Source organism: Acipenser ruthenus, chromosome 17, assembly GCF_902713425.1.
Source record: "Acipenser ruthenus chromosome 17, fAciRut3.2 maternal haplotype, whole genome shotgun sequence".
Taxonomy (NCBI): Eukaryota; Metazoa; Chordata; class Actinopteri; order Acipenseriformes; family Acipenseridae; genus Acipenser; species Acipenser ruthenus.
Window position 1 is genome coordinate 28,419,647 of NC_081205.1, and position 26,562 is coordinate 28,446,208.

Consider the following 26,562-nt stretch of genomic DNA (forward strand, 5'->3'; position numbering starts at 1 on the left):
TTGTTGCTCAATGTCCTGTGCTCATTGCCAAGCTTGGGAATGGTTTTATAGGTTCTGATTCACAGATGAACTAAAGAATCCCTCCCCCTAGAAATCATGTGAGGAAACTGGATTCAGATATTTCCATCTATCATAATATTCCTCAACTGGTTCTGTATGTGTGTTCTTGTTGACAAAGTTGTGCGGATCATGATAGCCTGCACTATACTGTATTAAACTACACACTGCATTAGATCTGTCCTTTTCCTTTATGAAAGTTTGTGGCAAGCAAACCATGTGATTGTGAGATTGTTTCAAACTAAATAAATCACGACATATAAACAACAAAACCTAGGAGTTGGCAGTTTAATGCAGAAAGACAATTACTGCTTACTGTACAGCGGCAATAAAAACTTACAGAGCAGTTGCAGAATATATTATTGCAACCTGATCGGAAGGGTATCATTTCAAACAGGGGACCTGCATCTTTCTAGGGCCAGCATGCCAAAGATAAGAAGTTGCTAGAGCCACAATTTCCATTAAAGGTAGTGTCTACAGTATGCTCCACATATAAAATAATTAATGTCAGTTTAATTTGAGACTCCTGTAAACTACAGTGCCATAAATGCTTTAGAACTTTGAAATGCATTCCATAAATATGTATGTTTTACTAGTAAGCTGTTTGGAAAAAAGCAACCAGCAGAGTTTTGTCATGTGCGTTTACCATCTGCATTACCAGTATTAACATTGATGGATTTCATAGAAAAACATGGCACCTTTGCACTTCTTTAAAGTTTTAAAAGCATTTTGTTTTATAATACTAATATAGACTCTAGGTTTTTTTTTTTTTTACAGCTTGGGTTTGAATGAAGGCTAAGGAGATCATGAGACTCATTCATTAGAGAGACAGCGAGAACTTGCCCTCATCTATTTAGTGCAACATTGGGTCCTATTCACACAGCTATAGTGATTCAGCTTTGCAGTATAGTTACCTAGATGGACAGAACTCTCTTTGTTATTTTCCTTGCATGCTCAGTCACCTATGAACCAGTAGGCTGTCCGTTTGATCCCTTTCTCTAGATGTGTATATGATACTTGAAATATTTCCTAACAAAGACACATTCACAAGGAATGAAGGTGACCTTTTTAAACTGTTTTTTTTATTTTTGTGACGGGTTGGAATCGGACGAGCCTTTCCTTCTGTTACGTGGGTCTGGCGGGTGTGTCTCAATGCTGGGTACCCCACCTGGGCAGGGCAACAGCAGACACCTTGTTCCGAGACAGACACAGGTCAAATTTCTTACCCGCTGTGTTCTGTGAGATTTATAAACCGAAAATCATGCAAATAGTGTTTAGTTCCCTCAATATCAGCTAATTTGGACATAGGAGCATGTTTTATATGACAGAGAGTAAAGGTGAGGACTCCAATTTATTTTTTCCCATTCTCTCTTTGCAGTAATGAGCGAGCTCGCTGGATCACAGCGCTGGGAGAAAACAGCAGCGATAAGCAGAGTATAGACAGAACAAGTAAGTGTGAACAAGCCAAGCTGCCTTTAAAATTAAAATGCTGCCACCTTGTGGCCAAAGCTGATCTTGCATCTTAAATCGCAGGATGAGTCTGTTCAATTTGTCATGTTTAAATCTTGCTGTAGCACTGACCCAGGTGGAGATTACGAGAACGTACACTGCAAAACAGCCGGATGAACTTTCACTTCAGGTTGCTGATGTGGTGCTGGTTTACCAGAAAGTTAACGATGGTGAGTTACAGTCTTATGGTGTCAATGAATTTTTCACATATAAAACCGGTACCAACAGAATGCTGATTATATTTTTCTCACAGCGTATTAGTTATTAATAATTAACAATTTAAACACGGGGTATCAAATCGGTGTCTTTTGCCACATAGCAACCCATTAATTGCAACTTGTTACATTAATTACAGAAGTGTGTGTTTATAATAGGGCAGACTAATTGTTAAAGGACTATGTTTTCTACATAATCAGTCCTCCAGGTCTCTTCATAAGTACTGCATGTTCTAATGGAAAGACTGCTGTCTTCATGAATATTTCAAAGTACTCAAATGAATGCTTTATGGCCTCTGAGTCTGAATACTGTTAAATTTATATCTGTGTTATACCCCATGATATGTGTTCTTAAGACCAATGTTGTTGCTGTTTCTACACACATGGATATTTTACATGTTTAATAAGGGCACTAGAATATATAACCTGTGGGACTATAATGGGGTCAATGTAAAAATGGTTTATATTTAACATCCACACTGTTGGTTCTGGAAGGGTAGGCTGCCCAGAATAGATATCCGCATCACAAAAAGAAAAAAGAAGACCCCATGCATTTCTATGAAGATCACTTCAAAGACTATTGGCAACTTTGAACTTAAAGGTCATTCATCAAAGACTTGATCCAATGCTATTTCATTTTTTGGATTAAAGTAAAATAAAGCAAATTCTTTTAAATTTTGCAATGCCCACTTAATCACTAATTTGAATGGCAGTTAAATGCGAAAGGTATTGTATGCAGCTCAACTGTTTATCTTTCAGTGTTAAAAATTGCTATAGGAATAATCATCTTTGCTGAATTGTATGAGGATGCTAACACACATTTTCAGATGATGATTATAAATGTCAGAACTGATCCTGTGTGAAAAGGACAACACATATTAAGTCTGAAGCAAATGCTGTTATGAATGCAGAATTACACGCTCATCATCCTTTAAATCATAATTTTATTTTTTATTTTTTTGCCTTACTGTTATCTAGCTATTGTATACCTCCACAGTTTTTGTTTGACATACCGGGTATGCTTGTAAAACTGGAACAGCATAAAGCTGGAGACATGGCTAAATTGAATTGTATATTAACAGAGGTTCTGTTGTCCTTCAGGGTGGTATGAAGGAGAACGTCTGAGAGATGGAGAGAGAGGCTGGTTTCTTTCCGAATGTGCAATGGAGATCACATGCCAGGCAACGATTGAGAAGAACATGGAAAGAATGGGCCGCCTGCTCGGACTTGAAACGAACGTTTAGGATTTCTAAAGAATATTCCCCCGCCTGCCAACTTGAATTCCTCGAACAGGACTCTTTCTTACCACTGCCTGTAATAGAAGTATGATGGTTCACCTTGCGTTACTAAAAATTTAAGGGCATCCAGCATCTCTCTGATGCTGTAATCAAAATGTTAGTTTTTTTTCTAACATTGCACTTCAGGGACTGCTCATCTCTGAAAGACTTTGTAGCACTTTTTATAGGTTTTTTTATAGGTTTTAAAGGGGATAAAAAAAAAAAAACACTGTAAAATGCTATTTTTTTATGACCAACAGGAACTTTTAAGTATGAAATCAATTTCTGTTTTGTGTGCAAATAAATGTATGTTGTTTAAAAGCATGTATATTTGTCGGTACAGGTACATATTGCTATTGAAATTGTAAGAATGTAATTATGATTCATGGTAAGATTGAAGAGTCAGGAAAAATTCAGTAAAGATGTATTATAAATATGGTGTAAAAAATACTTTTGTAATTTACACACCAGAAGGATACCATGTAAAAGTTCACTTTCCCCTGTCCACAATCCCTTATCAAAATGCATGATGGAAAATAATACATGACAAAATGAACTATGCCTTAAGAATTTAATTGCATGTCTGCAGTGATTGAAGCTGATGAAGTTTTAATATTTTTTGTTTTCATTTTACAACTCAGGGAAATGTATAGAATGATGATTAGATCATGAAACTACTAACATGTTTCCTTAATGCTGATATTGTTTTTAGAAATGTTTAATAGAACATTTGGGATCCATCATGGAATATTTAAATCTCTGAAAACTTGCCAGTAAAATGCCTATGAAATACAGTATCTGTAAGCAAATGTTTCTGTTGCCTGATTCACAAATGAATGGATTCTAATAGGGACCTGCAGATTTACAAATAACAAATGTAATTGCAAAGAACAAAGGGGTTATTGCGGCTGTTTAAAGACTGTAGATAATAATACAAATGAAAGTAAAACAAATAATAATAATAATTAAAATTGCCAAGTACAAACTTTCTTTACAAATATCAAGGTGTTGGGCTTTTATTTTTTATTTGGTGGCCAGAGGTCACATTTCTCTTTTTTGTCTCCTTCAGCTTCTTCATTTGATTTCTCAGAAACCTCTCCTTCCACCACTTGCTGGGAGACAGTTGGAGTAAGGTATTGTTTTGTGCCAGCGAGCTGTGTGTTGGCTGAGTGCTTTACTGATGGAACAGTGAGTGCTGACAGAGAGCAGTGGGGAACATGCAGTGGCCCATCAATTATACAGCAGCCCTACCAGGAGGCAGACTTAAGCCAGAGTTATACTGGTCTTGATGGTGGCTTTCTTATCAACAGTACACATTTCCTGCCAGGACAGAATGCAAAATTGTGCTGGCCCCAAGAACATCAAACAATTCATCTTAAAATAAGCATGCTACATCAGTAATTGAATAAAGTTAGCATTTTATCAAGATCAAGACGCTGATAACATTGGTTAACTGATGTGCTGATGAAGGTTACATGTAGTTTGTGTGGCTTTGAATTAATATAATTTATGCCTGACCAAGTGCATTCGTTACTTGCAGATAAATGATTTTAAATAATGTTGGCTGTAGTTGTATATGATATTTTTACACTGCCCAATTATCGATGTAAATAAAATGTTTATGTATTTTGTAATGTATATCTGCAGAGATGGAAATAATATTTGGAATGCCTTGTAATTCTGTTTAATAGCAGGTTTAGATAGGGGGTGGAATGCAATAACATTCAGGTCATGTATCAATAAACTTAATTAAGACAAAAAGTGGGAGGGGAGGGGGTTCATAGCATGTCCTTGTAACTTCAACGATACACAACGTATTAGAAAACAAACAGAAAACAACTTTGAACTGCTGCTGTAAATCAAACGTATTTGCATCAGGGAAACACATACGTATTTTCCAATGAAGCAAATTCTGGGGAAGTGTCAATTTATGGTTGATGACAAGTCATTGACATGATTGGTTGAACAATCCCCTCTTTGGTCCAGTTGTGCTGGAATTACCTTATAATAGAATACATGTCAAGGATTGCTTTTGTGTAACAGACTGGTGAAGGGCAGTTCTTCACATACACCCCAGGGTTTGTTATTCATCCAATTTAGATGCAAATTTAAAAATAAAAAAACACTTATCCTGACAAAGTCTAGCTGAAGCAGCAACTTTGAAATCAAAGGCATTATAGACCCCTGCGTAATAAGAATACACACACATCGACATTTCAGAGAAATGATGTAAGGATAAAAGATTGAAAGGACAAACTATGTACACAATAGAAACATCTTGTTACTTCGCAGCACCATGCAGACAACACATTTTAATGTTTTGCACTGGCATATTAAAGTTGATAAAAATGGAGTGCTAAACACATTAGTACAACATAATGGAGAGAGATGTGCATCACACATTAAGCATGCTTAAGAGCTTAACATTCAGAAGCTTTTTCAGCTGCCCATGCATAGAGCTTTCGGCACTAAACAAATAGAGACTAACTAATGACTACCTAACTAATTTCTTAATTAACATTATTGGCGCTTGTCCAAAAAAAAACCAACAACCATTTACAGATGTTGAAGATATTAATTACAAATGAATACAGCACAGATCAAGCCACCTAACCCTTAGTTTAACCTTCCTTGATATCTAAGAACATGTTCCATGTTAGTGTACTCTCCATTCTACTTTTAAATAGTAAAAAACAAAGACAATAATTGGTTATTTTGACAATGTAAGGGTGGTAGGTTGTCCCCAATTCTTGTTGCTTGGTAATACAAAACAAATGACAATTGGTTTCAGTATTTCAGAACTGCCTGGTGACTCATAACCAGTTAATAGTATCCCCCAGAAAAACGGGGAGCAAAGTTTTTGACAGCGCCACTCTCCTGTGTAGTTATTAGATCAATAATTGCTGATATGACGGCACAGTCCTTTGATTTTGTATCATTCCAGTCCACAGGTTGAGGGTTTTTAATCTTCTCTTGGAGAAGAGCATCAAGTTCCCTCTTTAAATCCTGTAAAAATATATAAAATGAGTAATTGCACACCAAACCTTATTTAACATTTGCCTACGTTGTTTTGGAAAAGTGCTGCTTAGAAGCTAAATCAAAATGTATGTGTTTATTTGTCCTTTTCTTGGCTCTCACCTTTACTAAATGTGCTATCCTGGCTGGAGACTGAAAGACAATCCATTCATCTACAGCAATGGTGTCCTGGTCCTGGTCTTTCTGAATGGAGATATCACCTCCAAAGAACAGCAGTGAATAAGGAGTCACTTCAGTGCAGTCATACAGGAATATCTGTGAACAAACATCTGGTAAGGATCTTACAAACCCATCAACACTCCCATTACTCAGCTTTGAGCACAAGGTTTCCCAGGTCGTTTCTGGATGCCAGCCAATCACGTTACCTTTTCCACTTGCACTATTCTAATAAAATCTGACCAGCCTACGGAGATAGCTCTGAGAACCGTACAAAGAAGCTCACAAAGACCGATTCAGATTCCTCAGTGCACTTACATGGTTGTTAAGGGGGAGTCTTGGGTTTCTGATACCGTGTCTAAGCACAGAGGGAGAAATTAAAGCCAACACATCTTTTGCTAGATGTCTGAACAATGAACTACAACATTTGTTGTGGCACCAAACTCTTGTACTGTAGCTTTAGTTTTAGACCAGGCTGCCAAACTGAAGGTCAGCCAATTCTTTTGGGTTCTGTGGGTCTTGTAGCTCTAAAAAATATACTCCAGGCACAATAACCACCTGCTCCAAATGCTACACTTCTTACTAAAGTCTCTGTGCAAGAAAGTGATTCCTGTATTGAAATCCTGTTAATGTATGTCTAAGAGTAATTGGTCCTCTTTACAAAACCTTGCTATTCATACTGTGAATATAGCCTCAGTCTCAAACACAAAGCAGTACAGTTAGCATCCCATTGTTTAACTGATCTTGTGATTCTGTACTCAACTACAGATTACGAGCTCAAACACAATCTTGATCCAGAAAAAAAAGTGTAACGCAGAAAATATAAGGCTAATACATTTGTCCAACGCTTACAAGCAGTGTGCAGTTATAAACCTCATGTGAGTTTTCTCAGTATGGAAACAATCGAGCACCACAAGAACCACCACTGGTGAGAAAAAAAGACCAGTTTACAGTTATTACATGGGAGAACATTCCTGTAACAATTGGCTTTTAAAATAGGACTGCAGCAAACTGCTATTTCCCAGCTATTACACTGAAATCCTACATTTAAAAGCAAAAAGCATCTCTACTTACAACAGACTATTAAAGTAATAAAAGAACAATCTACACTGAACATTAGCTGCATAATGGACTGTAGATTTAAGTTCAATGTAATAATGACAGGTGCCACTGCGACTTCTAACATGAATAATATTTCCAACTTACACTGCTTGTTTTCATCTTCAGGTGATAGATAAGCCAGCTGTAGTGGAATTCTGCTTCTTCTGCATTTACTGACTTGGGGTGGATGCTAACTTTGCCATCTGGTTTTGTGTAAACCTTCACCCTACATTTTTTTTTTTTTTTTCAATAAGCAAAAACAAATTGGTAAAATATTACTGTGCAATGATTAATGCAGCTGTAAAACTGATTTGCATGATGAATATACAGGTAAAAAAAAAGACAGCAAGAGACCACAGCTAAAACAGATGGGCACTTCTGTAAAAACTCAGAATTTAAGATAGGATTAATTTGTTCCCTATTTAATAAACTGCTTCATCACAAAGCACTTACAGCGGTACTGCCTAATCAGGCATGCTCTGAACAGCTGCTGCACATCACGACCAGCTCTTATCAGCAGCCTGTGCTAGCTTAACCAGAGCAAAATGCTGCATCTCAGATTCTCACAGGGAAACCCAAACCCCACCCACTGCAAACCCTTGTGGTCAGAATCTTAAGCGTTTTTAAATAAAATAAGACCATCCCCTTTTTTTTTTTTAAATTATATACAATTAAAAAAAATAAAATGACCACCTGTCACTGGGGGAAAAAGAAACTACCCTGTGATTAATTTTTATTTGTGCAGACTAATATTTATTTTCATGAGTTATTCTATGTAGTCAATGGTTGAATGTAATTGCAATTCTGTAAAATAATGATTTACAGTGCCAGCCTTACATTTTTCTCTTCTTGCTGAAACTTGGTCGTATCTTGGCAACTTTGGGGTACAATCCAGCACAGATGACAGCTTTTATTAACTTCTCATTGTCTGTAGATAGAATTTAAAAAGTGAATCCTTTTGAAAAGCCAAAAAGCTTGTCAGACTGAATAACAGAGACTTCTCTAAGTATACCTGAGTTGATATTGGAACTGGGGTCTTTGGGGTTTTTGCTGCCAACGAATCCGGCAGCCAGCAGGTGTTCTGCAAACTGTGCTTTCATGTTGTGCAGCATCTGGGAACAACGGCATTCAACAATAATAGATTATGAATTCATGACATCGGACTCTCTGCCAGATTGGAAAAGACTAACAAAATAATAGCTAATCCAATTTATATTGCAAAATCTAATTACCATTATTTTCTGAAAGTAAACTGCATGAAAGCTGTTATTTAACAGTATTAAATGTGGCTACCTGGAGGGTGTTTGAAGACAGAAAGTGCTCCCAGCAGTAATCACGCTCAGCTTTGTAGCCATGTCGTTTTGCTTCCTCCCAGCCCTGAAAACAGAAACATTTTAAAAGCACACTATTTTCAAAAGGGCATTCGGATTCCTGCAGTCAGTATATTTTAGAAAAATACTTCAAAAAGAATACTAAAAGAATACCTTCAAAAGGTATATAGAATTTGAAAGTGTTCATTTTATACACATTAAAATAGTTGTGTTACTATGTTTTACAGTTTCAAAAAATAATGAGTTACTTTTTATTTGTTTGAATTTACAAGAACAACTTTCATACTTTACACTTGCGTTGCAATATATTATTTACACACTACAGACTATATGTATTGAAAACATTTATGTCCAGTGATTGTGTAATATATATATATATATATATATATATATATATATATATATGGATTTAACCATAGACCATACCCAAAATGCATTCACTACAGTCAGATGGTCACTTTTAGAGTTCTTTGACAACTCTCTCCTCTTTGTATCTGCAAGCTTTTCTTTACCCTAAAAAAAAAAAAAAATGGAAGCAGCATTATTGCTCAACTGCAGGGGCATCTCAACCATTATAGTGCTATATTATATTAGAACATACAGGTAAGTTAATGCAATAGGTCAAGATCACCAAATTAACCTAATATTCTGTGACCAACCCCCTTTAGCACTATCCAAGATGTATCTAGTTTGTATTGTTATTTAGCGGCTTTGTAAATGTACCAGTGGAATGACAAAGGGGTCCCTAAAGCTGAGGCTTGCTGCTATAATAAGGACTGGATCCAAGCAGCTCAGCAAAGCTCCGAACAGGATCATCTTCCCAATGTGAGGCTCTACTGGCAATCGAGCCAAGTGGAAGCCAAGAGGAGTCAGGTCCTCATTCTTATCCAAAGCATTCTGAAAAATAAGACACAGATTCATTATGTTAGAACAAATAAAATGCAAAAAAGAACCTAATCATGCACAACATTTTTAAACCACTTTACAGGGAACATATTTCTTTCAGCAAAGCCATTTCACACTTTATTCTTACCAGATCCATTAAATGTGTTACAGCCAAGTTTACAGTCTCATCAGATGGGGGATCCAATGCATTCCTGAGAAATGAGGCAATTCTGCCAAGCTTTAATATCTGACAAAAAGAACAATCAGCAATCAGTGATTGGGACATGAAGAACTGAATCTATGAAGCACAGAACAAATACGAATTGGTGGTGGGGGGGGGGGGGGGGGGAGTGCATGACAGAAGGAGTTGACAAAGTTAACCCAAACCAGTACTTTAAGCACAGCACAGAAATTAAGTGAAGACAGACTTAGGACAGTTCTTCAGAGTGTTGATGGTACGGAATTGGTTACCTAATGATGTTGATGCTGAATCACTTGGATCCTTTAAGAGCCAACTTGTTTTGAGATCAATCAGCTACTAGGAACCAGATGAGCATTGAGGGGCTGAATGTTCTCTTAGGATTTATACATGTTCTTACGTTCTCAATGTTGACATTTAATTTGACTTTGGTACCATTCCCCATTATTCTCTTTCTGGGACCTAAACTTGTAGCAGTACAGCGTAGTCAAACACGTAAAAGCAATTTAGTGAGGTAAGCCAGTGCAATGGCTACACTATAACCCTCTCTGAAACACTCATCATATAGTCATATATAGTACCTTTATTTGTAAGCAGAGTTCCTCCAATGGAGTCCTCATCATTTCTGGCAACTGATAATTATCCAGGAGGCTGGCTCTCAATCCATTATACAGATGGTAACACTGACCAGGCTGCACCCTGCAGAAAAGCAATGCGATAAAAAAAAAGAAACAAATGGCTGAGCTGACAACTAGACCCATCTGTGAAATTTCATCTCACATTATCTGCGCTATTTTATGTGTTAATGTACGACCCTATCAAAGCTGCTACCACAATCTGCTGCTTGGAATGGATCATTACAAATACCCCCCCCCCCCCCCTAGTGTTTCCACCAGAAAACAAGTATTTCAGATACAATTTCTAAAATTAAATCCCACATGTATATAGGCTTATGTCAAAACCCGTAGCATTTTGTAACCAAAGTAACAAAGTATATTCATCACAATATTCTTAAGTTTCCCCGATACTAACATTAAACTGGAACATGGCATATGCTGCTTTTCATTCAACACAGATAACATTAAAATGACAACAAATTCTAAATAAGAAATAAGAACTGTGTACATTCCTTTAGGGCAGCGGTACTCCACTCTGGCCCTCGAGATCCAATCCAGGTTTTTACTTCAAGCACATTCTAATGTAGTTAATTGAAGCTGTTAAGAGGCAATCAACTAATTTAGGACCTACTTGGAATAAAGACCAGGACTGGAATGGATCTCGAGGGCCACAGCTGAGTACCACTGCTTTAGGGCATTGTCCTGAACAAAATGTTATGCGACACAGCAGTACATCAGTGACTTTCTAATAGAAAGGGATGCAAAATAAGCCCACCTTCCAGCACGACCTTTCCTCTGTTTGGCATTGGCCAGACTGACCCACTCAGCGGTCATGGTGCTGATATTGTTTTGTGTGTCAAAGTGAGTCTCCTTGATCTTTCCTCCATCTATTACATGAACAACATCATCTATGGTGATGCTACAGGGATACACATTTTAACAGGTCATTGGCAGACAAAACAGATTCAGCGTACAAGGACTGGGTCCTTTCTAAGCAATGTACAAAATGGGGTTCTCTGCAACATTAGGCTACAGGGGCCCCTCATGTCACACACATGATTTTAAGAAAATAAATCACTTAGTTATAGTATAAAATGTCAATATTAACTGCTGTTAGAAATGCTCATTTGAGTGGAAAGGTGGTACACACTGGTACCAAGTTGCTCCCTCAACATTGCGTGTTACAGATTTGCATTTCAGCAGTCTTTTGTTGTTGAACTGAGCAGCACAGTTCAAATCTTTGTATTTTGCTTAATGCATTTAACAGAGAATTCGCTCATTAAAACTGGCAGCTACAGTATAGGACACAGAGCAATTACATACAATACTAATGTGTGTCTACACCAGTGCTTTACAACTAGTTAAGCATTGATAGAACAATATTGCAATGTTCTAGACAAGCAATACTATGGAAATTAGCACTGGATCATAAATGACTATTAGAGTATATGATTATTTGTTTATTTCTTAGCTGACGCTCTTATCCAGGGCGACTTACAATTGTTACAAGATATCACATTATTTTTACATACAATTACCCATTTATACAGTTGGTTTTTACTGGAGCAATCTAGGTAAAGTACCTTGCTCAAGGGTACAGCAGCAGTGTCCCCACCGGGGATTGAACCCACAACCCTCCGGTCAAGAGTCCAGAACCCTAACCACTACTCCACACTGCTTATTTATGATAATAAAGCAACAATTCTTTTTAACTAAAATGGAGGAAGCACTGTAAGTGGCAGAAGATACCTCATTTAGTAACAGGTATACAAATATTAAGTGCCAAGAAATTCATCTATATATTCTCTTTACCTTGTCTCAGCAATATTGGTAGCAATCACAATTTTACGAACACCTGGAGGTGGTTTCTTAAAAACCTTAAAAAAAAAAAAAAAAAAAAATTAAATATATATTTTACCAGGTCAATAGGCAACTGAGGGGAATTCCTAAGTGCACATTCTTTTAAAGTCAATTGCTAAGGCACATTGTCCCCATTGGATGTTTACCTGAGTCTGGTTGACAGTAGGCATCAGCGAGTGTAGCGGAATGATGACAAAGTTGTCTGAAAAACCAACAAATAAAATACCAACATTTAGTTATTATACTTTAAACTACTACCTCATGCAATAAACTATAGATTTCTCAAATCACAGATGCTAATGCAGTAAATGTATCCAACAAATCTGTATCAACTTAATCCTGATTGCAGCGTACCAAACAGACAATCCCAATATTTGGTTTAGTTAAGTGGAATAAATCAGACCAATAATGAGGACTAACCTACAGCTATGGCCAAAAATTTTGCATTACCCTCTAGAATGAACACATTTTGCTTCATGAAGTCGAATAGAACCTGCTGTATAATGTTACGTTAATATATTAATTACATAGTTTGCAGTTTTCCTTATACATACCAAAAATCTGACAAATTGAAAAATGTGATTTAAAAATCTAACATCAACTTCTGCGATATCATTTTGTAGCTTCTCTGATTACATGATGTGAAAAATATATAAATTCTGTTTATAGTTTATTTCTTTTTTGTTTTTAAATTGTGTCAATCCTAAAATTCGAGGGGATGCAAAGCAAAGCATTTGGCCATAGCTGTATACACCCTTCTTTACTAATCTGACATGTGCAATTCAGTGTCAGATAAATAAATAAAGTGATCCCTGCACAAAAAAAAAAAATTACACATTTTTATTACCAAACACATTTAAGTAAAAATAAATGTCACGTTTTTCTCGTGCACATTTCAAACTGGCGGATCATACTTGCATTTAAGCTGCCGACACTGCTGAATAGGCACAGAAAAGTTTAACTGCATGATAATGGACTATTAGTTCTTTATAGTTAAAGAATATTAAAATGAAATTGTATTGCATTAAACTGAAAAAGGTATCAAAAGGTACAGAATTAAAGTTGATATTACATTTAGGGCCTATATATATATATATTGTGCAAGACTTTCTTCTCACGGATCTGACTGCCCAAAAGTGAAAGACATAAGAAATGTACAGAATAAAGTTTTCAGATGTACTAGTCTTTTTCAGAGGAAAAATGCAGCTGTCTCTGCAAAACAAAATGTAAGCAGTAAATGCTTAGGACAAGCAAGTGTACTAAGTTAGTCGTATCCTTCACAGTACTAAATTAATCCACTTGAACAGGACCATCACGCATCTGATTTGGCATGCTGTAATTGGGATCTATTTAGTCTGATTTAGCAGGTGATCTACCTGTGATGATTAACTTTTGGTACCCGGCAATCGGGTTTAGTAGGTGTACTAACTTTAGTCCAAACACGTGGACTAAACTTGCTTAATCCACTAGTTAGACACGTCAAGTGGACTTCATTTAGTATGCTGCAATTGAGCCAACAGGTTTAAGATCAGAAAGCAAGGCATCCATAACAGAGTAAACAAAGACACTTAAATGTAGTGGTTAGGGCTCTGGGCTCTGGACTCTTAACCAGAAGGTCGTGGGTTCAATCCCAGGTGGGGGACACTGCTGCTGTACCCTTGAGCAAGGTACTTTAGATTGCTCTAGTAAAAACCCAACTGTATAAATGAGTAACTGTATGTAATAATAATGTGATATCTTGTAACAATTGTAAGTCGCCCTGGATAAGGGCATCTGCTAAGAAATAAATAAAAATAATAATAATAATAATAATAATAATAATAATAATAATAATAATAATAATAATAATAATAATAATGTCCATTAAACTCATTATTACCTGACTTAAACATCTGTTGAGCCATCAACAGATCATTCAAACCACTGATATTGTCCCAGCCTGGCAGGAAAACCAGTATGGCTCCATCCTGTAAAATGTATTTATTAAAAAAATTAATCTGCATGTATTTTGTCCTCATTCTGTCACTCCAAATGATCTGCATCCAAATCTTAAAGGTTGCATTCTGCATAATAACGGGAATTTACAGAGAAAAGGAAACAGGTAGACATTTAGCACATTATAATCAGTTAGCACTACATGCCGAAGAATTACACTTCTATCCATTTAAAAAACTACAAAAATATATTTTCCCTGCTATTGGGATTCTAATCGCTGCTGCTGCACTGGGAAACCAAGATCAGATCAGCTTGTACACAGAATCAGCAGACAAGGACAAACCAATCTTTATCAAACTAAATCCTTGACCCAGCAAGCTAGATGCAAAGTTAGTGCAGACTACTATTATTTATAAAATGTTAAGGTTAAACATTATCAGGAATACTGTAACCTCAGCAAATAGAAAACCTGATAAGAACAGAAAGCTCATATTTAAAAATGACTATTATTTCTTACTGCAAAAAAAAAAAAAAAAAAATAGCAATGGTTGTCTTAAAATATTGTTCATGTCTGCTTTAAAAGAACAAATTTTAACAGAATAAACTGAAGACTGTAAATATAGCAAAGCTATTTAAAAATGGATTATATACAGAACTGAAATATGTCTGTCAGTCTACTGTTTAAGTAGCAGTTGTGCACTAATCAAAAGCATGTGTGCCAGGGGTCTAAGCAGAGTCCCAGTCTCACCGTTAATTGAATTTAAATTGGAAAAGTAAAGAACCATTTAAAATACAGACATTACAGGCAGAGCAACTGAAGAAAGCAAAAATCAGATTGCAGTGAAGCAAGCGCTCTGGTTATGCTTTTGGTAGAATACATATGCAGTACAGTTTTACACCGTGGCACAGACATATATCATTGTAAAAGGAATAATATGAAGCTCTACGAGTACAAACAAATCTGTCTCTAAAGAAAACAGATTCAGCTCGCCACACCCCCCTTTATTAATCTCTATTCTCTGCAGTAGTGGCATACCTCACTAGTTACACCCCAGGGAATTATGCACAGAAAAAAATCAAAATTATGCAAAATTATGCAGGATCTCTGTACAAGTATGTGCAAAGTAACACAGTTATTGTGCAGTTGTATTTGGTTCTTCTCTCATACTGGATATCAAAATACTAGTAAGTAAGTTAAATAAAAACACATCATTAAGTAGAAACCAGTGGAATTTTTTTTTTTTTTTTAACATAGTCTTTCTAAATTCCAAGTTTGAAATAAAGTAACACCAGCTCTTTCAGTTTGTCTTGTGAAAGACAACGCCTCCGATTGGACAGAACAAGATTATACAGCGAGTATTTGTTACTGCATTTATGTAGTTAATGTCTTCAAATACCTGTCCAAGAAAATATTTTACTCTCTTTTGTTTATATATTTGTAACGTGGAACGTTTGTCGTGGCATTTTCTGGCAAAATCGATCAATGCTCCCTCAACCCTCATTGTGATCTGACATTTTTCCTGTCCTTCTCTGTTAACAGTGATATTAATGTAATATTACGCGCCTATGTGTGGTAATATGTTTTATGCGTAAAATTATGTGGGCGCGAAATTCCCCGTGGTGTAACTAGTGACTATAAAACTGTGTTCACTTCTGCTGAGTCTGAGGTCTGAGCTCTCCCCTGAGGAAGTGGCAATTAGATTACAGCACTTTTTTTCTTTCACTCGCTCTCTCAATTTATATTTATATATATATACACACACACATACATACATACATACATACACACACACATACATACACACACACACACAATACAGATAGATAGATAAGATAGATAGAAAACTGAAGCCAAGACCGTTTGTTTCATGACTATTTTTTTTTCTTACCAGCCATCTCTACTATCATAACATTACTTGGCCACATGGCTGAATAAACCCCTTTCACATGTCACAGTCACAGCACAACTGAAATTTCAATACACACAGAAATTAAAATCGAATTGTCGTAGCCATGTCTAAAATTACACTGAAAGCATTTAATTAAAGCATCTGCTGTACACGAACAGCCATAACCACCTCGAGATGAGTGCATATGATTTGGTTTAATTACAGACTAAACTAGCTTCATTACGGTTACTTTTGTCACCAAGCAGAATATCCAATTACTGTGAATGCATTACTTACATTCTTAGTTCTGCTTAATTAGACCATTTCACACACAGTACTAAATTGTTCTAGCTGAAATATTCGAGCAGGAAAAAACTACTTTGATGGATTTTGACCGTTCTCAAAATATTATGAATCTTGATTTAAATCATTGAACCGTATACACAATGTGAAAAACGGTGTATAATTTAACCCCTAGGGAGCTCTTTTAAGAACTATGACATTTAATATTTTAGTGACATAGCAAAATAAGTCCAAGTAACAATATACAAATGTACATAAATAAACAGCAACAATTAAACATACATATCTCAACTGATTCAGATATTTCCTCACCTCTTCTTTCAGGACAATGTGCCTGATCAATGCTACAATCAGAGACAGGTCAAGTTTATCATCGTTATCCATGATCTCTAATGCATCAATCGTACTCTCCGAATACCTACAGATAACAAACACAATTTGAATTTTTATTAAAAGGTTATTGTCGGTTCTTATACAGTATAGTACATAGAAATACTTAAAGAAATGAAATAAATCAATAATAAAAATTTAGACTAGAAGTCTTTTGCAATGTCTAAGTTGAAACATTTCTAGTTGAAACATTTCTCATTGAATTAAGTATATTTTATTATTTGTAAATTACGCACTAATGACTGTTTAATAGTTATGGATGATAAAATATATTACATGTACAATATTTACTGTCAATATGGCTTAACCAAAAAACATTGCAATTGGGACCTTGCAAAACTATAATATCAGCTGGAGTATATAAGACGGGATGCAAAAATACTAAAATAAAAGGTCAAGTGTTTTTAGAAACACCTTCTTGGCATGCCTTTCCTGCTGAAAGGATTTCTATTAAAACAAAACAAAACAAAAAAATTAAAATTGAAATGCCACAGGCCCACAGCACCACACTGCAGCTGACAGACTGCAGGGCAGGGAGACTGTTTTCTACAGGACTGGCAGGACTAGGCTGTGAAGCAGCCGTTACTGCAAAATTAGAAAGTGCTTCAACATTCCAGCACTGCTGCCAGGGACTAAACTTCAATTTAAAACACATTTAAATGTAGATGCTGGTACAAAAATAATAAACAGACAATAAACAAACAAACAAACAAAACCTGTCACGGAGGCTTCTTGCGTAACTGGGCCAGCTTTCTCGATACTCCTCCTCTTTCAGCTCCTTCTCTGGTCGAGCCATTTGACCTTGCATGAAGCGCTTCTTCCACTTAGGTCTGCCATCTTGATTTTGGGGACAGTAGCTATTAAAACAAACAAACAAAGCAAATCAATAAATAAGCAATATGACCTAGTCTACTTCAATTTACTCTAACTTTAATAATCAGCACATACGTACAAACGTCTAAATACATCATTATATATATATATATATATAAATCATTATTTGCAAAAGGGAAAGACAGCCAACCGTAACATCTCGATCACATCTTCCAACAGGTACTCTTTCACAGGATAGGTGAAACCAGGGATGTGTATCATTGGACAGTTATCTGGAAAGACGATGCAAACATGTAGATAGTTTAAAACAAAAAAAACAAACCATTTTTTTTTTTTTGCAACCAAGAAAGATTGAATATCTGAAATAGGTTATATACAGAACAAAATATTGTCCAATCAGAATGAACATATCCTTGCAACTAGATGGACTGAAGATAATTCTAACAGTACATGATTCCTCCCCCCCGAATCAGTTCTCCCTACGATTGCCCCAGGAACAAGATTTTAAAAGCAGGATAATATGACATACCCCTGCTCACTAATTAGTTGGCTACAAAAACAATGGAAACCCTAAATCTAGCAACTATCAGAAACTTCAGATGTTATATCAAAGGTACTTCACTAGAAAGCTACGTGCTTTAAGGGTTTGTTTTTTTTTTGTTTTTTTTTTAAACATTTCAGTATTAAAATCAGAGAAAAACATTCAAAATACACAGACAGCTTTAGCCTTTTAATTGGCCATATTGCAACTAGGAATTGTTGAATATGCATTTAAAATGGGTCAGACATTCCCAGATAAATTATTCAATTAAAGTACTTGAAAAATACATGGATAAAAAGACAACAGGAAGATGTGGTTTACTAGTAAAGGCAGCTGACTGATGTATTAGTCTTTGTTATATAATAATACCCACGGAAATATTTTGAAAACTTCTCAGCATTTAATGTAGCACTCATGAGGATGATTTTCAGGTCATCTCGGAATTTCATAAGATCTTTCATTATTGTTATCAGAACATCAGACTGAAGGTTCCTCTCATGAATTTCATCCAAAACAATGTGGCTGATGGTAGACAAGTGCCTGGTAAGAGTTGAAACAGAACACAAATGAATTTAAAGACTCTAAGTAAGATCGGTGACTAAAGTGGTAGGGTATTTTAACACGTCCTTAAGACGTACACAGCTTTCCAGAACTGAAGTTTAACCCTTTCATGCATGAAATATTGAAAATTGCTGAAGAAAGTTTTGGACACAAATATATTTTTATTGACCGAGAGAATAGCTCAAAGGATGCAGACATGTACAATAGGTATCAATTTAAGGCCTAAGCAAGCATAGATATGATGTTTCTGGTAAAAGAGAAACAAGTTCTGCACTTACGGATCTGATCGTAGCCACTGCAGGATGATGCCTGTGGTACAATACAAGATAGAGCCTTGTTTCCTTGGTAACCGGCTGTGAAGCATGAGAATGAGGTTAGCAACATAACCACTATGCATTATACTTGTAAATAAAACTCATTTAGAAAACAAGACATTGTTCAGTTTGAATGGATTAATACCAGGAGCTTTTAAAAATAAAGCCATACCAATAATCTGATATACTATTAAAAACAAAAAACAGATGCCTACACACTAAAAGGATTTTTAAATAACTGTGTCATACTTAAGAGCATTTAAAAATAGTACAGAGTCAATTATCTGATCTTTGATCAACTGTACTGTCTAATCAAATGAACGCACCTGTACTCACGTGATGAATTATATGTGGTGTATTTAACGGTTGCAATCCCGGGAACCCCATATGGTAAATTCAGCTCCCGAACCCCGATTTCGGGATTGTATTAAGGAAACACTGATTCTGTTTTACTTACGATTTCCCCTTGTTTTGTTATGTGTGCTACTCTGCTGCACTTAGTAACTAAGCAACAAACCCTTGCTGCTAAAATTAAAACCATGAGATTTGAAATTGGCTTTAATGATAAGAACCACGGTCTGCAGCTACTCAACATGGCAGAGAGAAATGAAAAAAAACAAAACACTTTTATTGACTGTGACAAAGGAGACACAGTGGAGGCATTCAGTATATGCCTTCAGTTCTACAATTACCTGGAAAGTATTTGTTATTTGGTTTTATGAAAACTGCATAGTAGAAAGCATCATTTTCAGTTATTCTTTGTTCATTTGCCTGTATATGAATAAATGCAGTTCTTGATTGAATGTAATTTAAAAAAAAAAAAAAAAACCTGTACTCAAGTTTATCGGTTTTTACTCTGCCTACTTCAGTGGTTTTCACACTTTTTAGGCCCCATACCCCTTTCCAAATAATCTAGTCTACCGCGTACCCCCATCTGAGATAGGGTCATAACTATGAAAAAAGGAAAAAAATATGGTCTTTTCCAATCACTAGATTAGTACTGTAAATGGAAAGCTGCTGTTAAACTAATGAAAATAAAAGTAAATTAGTTAACGAATTATAAAAGTCTGCCGAAAAAAGTTCAAATGAAGAGTCCAAAAACAGGTTATGCTTCTGAAAAACAAAACTAAGGTTCCAATTTAAAACCAAATCAAAAAGCAATTCAACAAAAGTCATACATTTCTTCCAACAAATGCAGAAGTGTAGAGAGAAAACAGAATTTTCAAATTTTATTGTTGAACACTTGCGCAGGGACAATGTAAAATGCTGTGCGTCTTGTGCGGTATCGAATCTAGCCAGAATAAGCACATTGTTTTAAGCTTATTCTTATTACCAAAAGCTAATGTGTTTAAAGTAGAAAGGGGATATTTATATCAGGCAGTCAGAAATGACTTTTAGAAAAATGCTAAACATAAAGTGTTTAGTGCAGTAGTCTGTTTGTGTTAATCAGCTGCAAGACAATTAAAGCTTGTTGATGGGCACTTGCTGTATGATATGAACACACTCAATAGGTCTGGAGTCGGGAATCCAATTCCGGAAATTTCCCAATCCCAGGATTTAGGGACTGATTTTCCATTATTAAAGGTACAGTAATTGTTATTAATACCTGTTCGATTATGCGAACTAGTATCGGTCCCAATTAGTTAGGATAATTGACTCTCTACTGTACTGGATAATTTATTGGCTCCTATTAATGGGACACGTATTATTAAATCAATGGGATAAAACTGGCCAGTAATTAGACTGAAAGTACCTATACATTACCTAAAGGAAGCACCATGTGTCTAATAAGAACATGAATTTCAATATGAAGGTTTATGAACTTGAAAGAAGGTATGCATTTATGGTTTTAAATAAATAAGAAATCTTCACTGTATCACACATGCATTTCAACTGTGTTAAAAGATTAAATGTAACACTGGGTAGCTGGGAACACCAACACATGCAAAGGTCTGACACTTACGGCTCATAAAATATTTAAAGGTGACCTTTTTAGGAACAGCGATGTAGGCTACTAGCCTACTAAAGCTGAGGGGACACTAGTCTACATGTTGCTATAAAAATGTAGTGAGGGATACTTTTTTTGTAGAAAGTGATGTACAAGCTACAAGTTTCAGGCAACTTTGTTGCAAGCAACTGTATCAAAAACAAAGAGAAATGACAGAGAAAATTAATGTGAAGCCGGTGTGGGATATTGTGAGAAACTCTCCTTATCTGTTTTTTTCTGGTTGATTATTATTATTTTCTTCATTTTATAGGTGGTATAGACAAGTAAATAAGTGTTCATCAGTCCATTCCTGGTAGTTAATGACCAATTTGTCAGTAATGCCACTCGATGTAGTGGAGAGGCATTAAAGTCGACACAGTTATTAATATTATATTCCTTGAAAAAAATGATTTACTGTTATGAACCGTTTTAAACAATGTTGTGTTGACATTATAGTCGAACATTAAAAAATCCGGTTTGGTACCGACGCTGAAGCATTAGAGCGTTCATGTTAAACCGAAGCAGTGTGTTACGCTTAAGTTCAGCAGATGCAGCTTGCAAATATTGTTACACATTTACCAATATCTGATTTGTAGAAGAAGAAAAAAAATCCTCACCTGGCATAATTAGGAATTCTGTTCAATATACTATAACACAAAAAACTATAACAGTCTCTCTATTTACAATAAATGTTATTAACACGTTTATTTACATGAATAAAACAGAAAACCCTTCAAGCAAAACATTCAACAGGTTTCATTCTACATTTTCTAGCAACATGTAGACTAGTCTCCCTTTGGCTTAAGAATAATAAACAGCCACCTGCCTATGTCTAAAGGTATTAAAATCCCCTGTGACTCAATGCCAAAATTGCCATGGCAATCAAAGCCTTTTGCCCTGCATTTTTATTACACAACATAAACAGCCTTTTAAGCCGTGAAAGAGTAACCCTACTGTGTGGGAGAGAGAGAGAGGACACAAAGCTACAATATATTTGTTCTCACAGTACTGCATCAGTTAGGGTTGATAGATACGGTTTCAACTTTAAGAATAAACCTGTATTATATGTGGGATGTTTGCAAGAAACCCCCCAATATAGAAGTGCCATTACTAATACTAGTTGGCGCAGCATTTCTGTGTACTACATATATACAATGTTTTAGTATTTGTAAAAAAAAAAAAAAAAAATTAAATTTCAGTAACTATTGAATATGTAAAAAATCTTGCACTGTACATTTACTACTGTATAAACACATAGGCCAATATCTGTATATTTGTGTATAGTACTAAATTCAAGTCTTAACTCTTTCTAGTATCTCCGGTATTACCATTTAAAACTAACATAATGCTGTAAAACTGCACACAATGAAAACCTCACCATTGTAGTCTAATTTGGTAGCCACAGGTGTTCCCATCTCCACAAGCCTCAGCCCTTTCTGAAGCCACTCTTTCTGCTACCTAAAATAAAATGACCACAATCACACAAGGTAGATTAAGCCCCTGTAACTAATCTCTCCAATGCTGATGGAAAACAAAATAAACAACAAGTGTTTACAACATTTACAGTGAGGCTTAAACAGGAGTTATAAACGCTATGCGTGGCAGTGTGCTGATGCAGAGGGACACTTTGCAATGAAACAGAAATCAGAACAGAAACCAGTAGGTGTTATCTTTTTGGCAAAACTAGACATATTTTTATAATTAGCACACATGTATAAAACATTGCATTAATATTATTGCCATTATTGTATCACCGGCTTAAATATACAACATACAACACTAACAAATTAAAACCTTATTTACACCCAATACAAATTTGGAACATTGTAAAAACTCAGCAAACAGCAAAATGTCAATAACGGAGCATTTTGCGTGACTTACAGAAATGGCACTGATCCTCCGTGGCTGTGTGCAGACTATTCTGCAGAGAGATCCCATTTGCTTCTCGATATAGTCATCCAGAATGAACTGGGTAACTTGTGTTGTCTTCCCACAACCTGTCTCTCCGCTAACTACCACCACCTGGTTACTTTTTATCAATTCAACCAATTCCTTTAGGAAGAAACACACAAACAAAATAAAAAACGCTGTTCACCAATAGAAGAGCTTGTTTATTTGCAATATTCAAAACAATGTACACAGCTACTTTTTATAGAAAACTGAAGTTTGAAAATACTTACACGTATATAATCAAATTAATTTTTAAAAACTGTATCCCAGAAAGCTAAGCTACTTTACTGTTGACTCTTAATACATTAAAACATCTAGAGTACCGTTATAACGCAGTCTCTCCCAAAACAGCTTTAGTCTACAGTTGACAGTTTTTGAAAATGAAACATTTTAATTCCAACACTCTGGTGCCTGTTGTGAGTGCTTTTAAGACCATGAACTATGTGGGATACAGATAATGGCAGGCTCTTTCCACTGTTTGCTTGTCACTGCATCTTAAATGAAACCTGATGAGTGCATTCCCTGTTGATACCATTAAAACCATCTCACTGGCTCTGCTATCAACTTCAATGTATTTCAATGTCAAAGAATGGGTTGCCAAATTGTAGATAATGTGTGCTTTAGTGTATACTACAGAGGAATTTCAGATGCCATGTATGTCCTGCTATAAGTGTAAAGCTTCTTAATACAAAAGGATGACAAGCATGTTCAAATGATTTATTAATGTTACTTCTGCAGAGACATAACAAAGATAATCTTTTTGGTGCTACGTTTGCAGATTCAGGTAGGAACTCTTGATCTGACATTTTCTACAGTACCCAAATAAAATAATGTTTTGACCAACACATCTGAAAGTTGTGCTAAAGTATGCTGCTTGTTACTACATTTATATATTTTTTATATATAATTTCATATCTATTTGAATACTCTTACCTTTCTCATGTTGTATGATGGAAGTTTCTCCCTGAACCTCTGCAATAAAAAAAAAATATATACACATATTAACACATCCTAAATTCAAATGAACAACATAGACATATTTTTTCTGCTTCTAATCAATTCTAGCCATTCTACGCAATAATGTCAGTGTCATTAGACTCTGTTTCTGATATGTATTTATTTAATCTTTTAACACTGATACAAACTAATAACAAACGGTTTACCCTCATTTCCAAGTACTTAGGATCAGATTTCTTTTTCTGAAGGTCACTTTTGAGTTCTTGATCTAGACTTGAATCCCGAACAATGTCTTGGAACAAGAAGTCTAGATCTCCGTCATTGACTGGTTTAGTGTCCTTCCAACTAAAACTGTCAGTATGGACGATCCTGAAAAAGCAGTACAATGAATGTATTTGATTAAATCATACCACCAGCACAAATACATATTGCTTAATTTAAAGTGTGGATATATATATATATATATATATATACAGATATAGATAGAGATAGAGATAGAGATAGAGATATATACACTTAAATCTTCTTTCTTCCAGACCAAGTGAGCATTGTGACAGTACCATGAGTCCTCTACTTCTTGATAATAGAAAACAGTTGAAATTGGGATGCTCATATGCTTGTATCCTTCTCCAGCTTTATGACAATAAATAATTCTGCCTAAGGTCTTCAGATAGCACTTTTTCCCATATTGACTTTTTGGCAATGACAGCAATCATCCTATGTCTAACCCTTTTATACTCCAAGAATGTTCACCTACAATCCACCATTTTCTTCACTTTTCTAGAATTAGGTTCATAATTAATTTTTTAGCACCCTGTAACCAATCACATCATACCATAAAAGGGTATGAATACTTTTTAATCAGATTTTTTTGGAGTTTTGCAAAAAAAAAAATCGCTGAAATAAATAATTGCAGACATCTATTTCGTGTAACTTTTTTTTTCCTCATCCACAAAAGCAAAACTTTTGCTACAAAGGATTTTTCCTATAATTTTTGTTTTTGTGTAATTTCTAGAAATTATACATTTCCATTGGGGTATGTAAACCGACTACAACTTTGTATACACACACATCTATATACATCGCATAGGGAATCAGTTAACTTACACTATACAGTTTGTTTCTTCATCTTCATAATTTGCATCATTATAATTTAAGATACAATACAAATTCAACAACAACACAAGGCAGGTTTCTTGGCTTTTTACCTGCTTTGGCTCTCCTTGCAGGTTCGAGAAGTCTGGGATGTTAACGGGTATAATTCTCTTTCAGACTTCTTACACTGGACAGAGCTCAGAAGCTTGGCAATGTGTTCTTCTCTAGATTCGTCCATCTGAACCACAGCTCTCTAATCAGAAAGCACAACCAAATAAACGCATTAGAATAGAGCACTTAAATAAGTTAAAAGGTAGAGTGTATAATGTAGATCTGCGCTGAGTAAATACTTTTTTGTTGTTGCTATAAATATATATAGCAACGATTTTATTTGATTTTCTAGATTCTTTAAGTTTTCAGTTCTGAAGTACAGACTTGTTTTATAAGTTTAATAATACTATTGTATTTGTTTTTAAGTACACATACCATTTGTCTCTCTTCTTCTTTTCTTTTCGTCCCCGATCCCGATCCCCCTCTCTTGGCGTACCAAAGACCAATCTCCCGGCCTTTCAGATGGGCCGGATGACGGCCCCGCGGTGCACCTTGACCGTCCCGGGGCTCTCGGGGTGGGTTTTGATAAGAGCCGGAGCTCGAAGAACCACCTTCCCCTCGCCATCCACCTCCACCTCCACCTCCATCTCCACCTCGCCATCCTCCTCCTCCTCCTCCTCTTCCTCGGCCCCATCTCTCATCACTGCCTTCAGCAGAGTCTCGACCTCCCCACTGGCCCCGGCTTCTGTTCCCATAACCGTAACTCATATCGTATACAAACTCAATTTCTTTGTAGTTACAGCTGGAGAGTTACACAAACGCATAAATAAAATACATAAACAAGATTTATTTATTTTTTTGTTCTCGCCAACAACCCGATGACAGCGTACTCACTCACACCGTCACAGTGAGACGCACATAAAAAAAATCAACTCTATATCCACAACAACAAAAAAATATGCAGCTGGCTCACGGTAGTAAACCAGCACACAATACGTTTTTACAAATATATAGTCGAATTAACAATATAATCCAAACTGCATAAGAATTATTTAATAATGCTGTACGGTTTGTAAATATGTCACGTTCGCCGGATTCTCCATTCGGAATCAAAACATATCCGGCCCGACGCGTTTATTTTACGTCATTGAGAGATGAACAACACGTCCACTTATGTGTGACGTGTTCCACTAAAAAGACTACAGTACCATAGAGATCAAAGAAAGGCTGAGTTGTTCAGATCAAATAAACTAACGAGAAGGCGCTTGAGTACCTTGCAGGATTAGAACAGAAAGGTGGGAAACTGGTAAATAATAATTGGTAAAAGGTAGAAAATAAAAGTGAATGAAAGATTATAAGGCAAGAAATGGTATTACATTGGCAGTTCTATCATTTTCCACAGAAATCCTGCTTTTAGCACTGCTGGTCAGCTCTTAACCAGCAATACTTAAAATTACTTTTATTTTTATTTAAAACATCACATATTGTAGTAATAGAACAAGGGTGTCAAAC

General features: G+C 35.8%; 2 protein-coding genes across 2 annotated transcripts in view; one reads left to right on the forward strand and one right to left on the reverse strand.

The window, feature by feature from the left end:
• The window catches only part of LOC117423168 (rho guanine nucleotide exchange factor 26-like), a 35,902-nt gene extending 31,844 nt beyond the window's left edge, over window positions 1-4,058 (forward strand). Inside the window, exons 13-15 of the mRNA XM_034038652.3 lie at window positions 1,436-1,506; window positions 1,632-1,736; window positions 2,883-4,058. Coding sequence (XP_033894543.3) covers window positions 1,436-1,506; window positions 1,632-1,736; window positions 2,883-3,025 — 319 coding nt within the window. The 3' untranslated portion in view covers window positions 3,026-4,058. The remainder of the gene's footprint in view (window positions 1-1,435; window positions 1,507-1,631; window positions 1,737-2,882) is intronic.
• Window positions 4,059-5,336: 1,278 nt separating this feature from the next.
• dhx36 (DEAH (Asp-Glu-Ala-His) box polypeptide 36) lies at window positions 5,337-26,186 on the reverse strand. Its single transcript, XM_034038650.3, has 25 exons — window positions 25,486-26,186; window positions 25,113-25,252; window positions 24,111-24,273; window positions 23,881-23,919; window positions 22,879-23,049; window positions 22,376-22,455; window positions 18,975-19,049; window positions 18,509-18,675; window positions 17,785-17,866; window positions 17,477-17,617; window positions 16,683-16,788; window positions 14,123-14,210; window positions 12,390-12,445; window positions 12,196-12,260; window positions 11,159-11,302; window positions 10,348-10,465; window positions 9,716-9,814; window positions 9,406-9,579; window positions 9,109-9,195; window positions 8,645-8,728; window positions 8,364-8,463; window positions 8,189-8,279; window positions 7,457-7,577; window positions 6,197-6,349; window positions 5,337-6,064 (listed from the first exon to the last, which is right to left on the reverse strand). Exons 1-25 carry the CDS (start codon window positions 25,816-25,818, stop codon window positions 5,882-5,884), a joined length of 3,060 nt encoding a protein of 1,019 aa, XP_033894541.3. The 5' UTR covers window positions 25,819-26,186; the 3' UTR covers window positions 5,337-5,881.
• Between the last annotated feature and the right edge of the window lie 376 nt (window positions 26,187-26,562).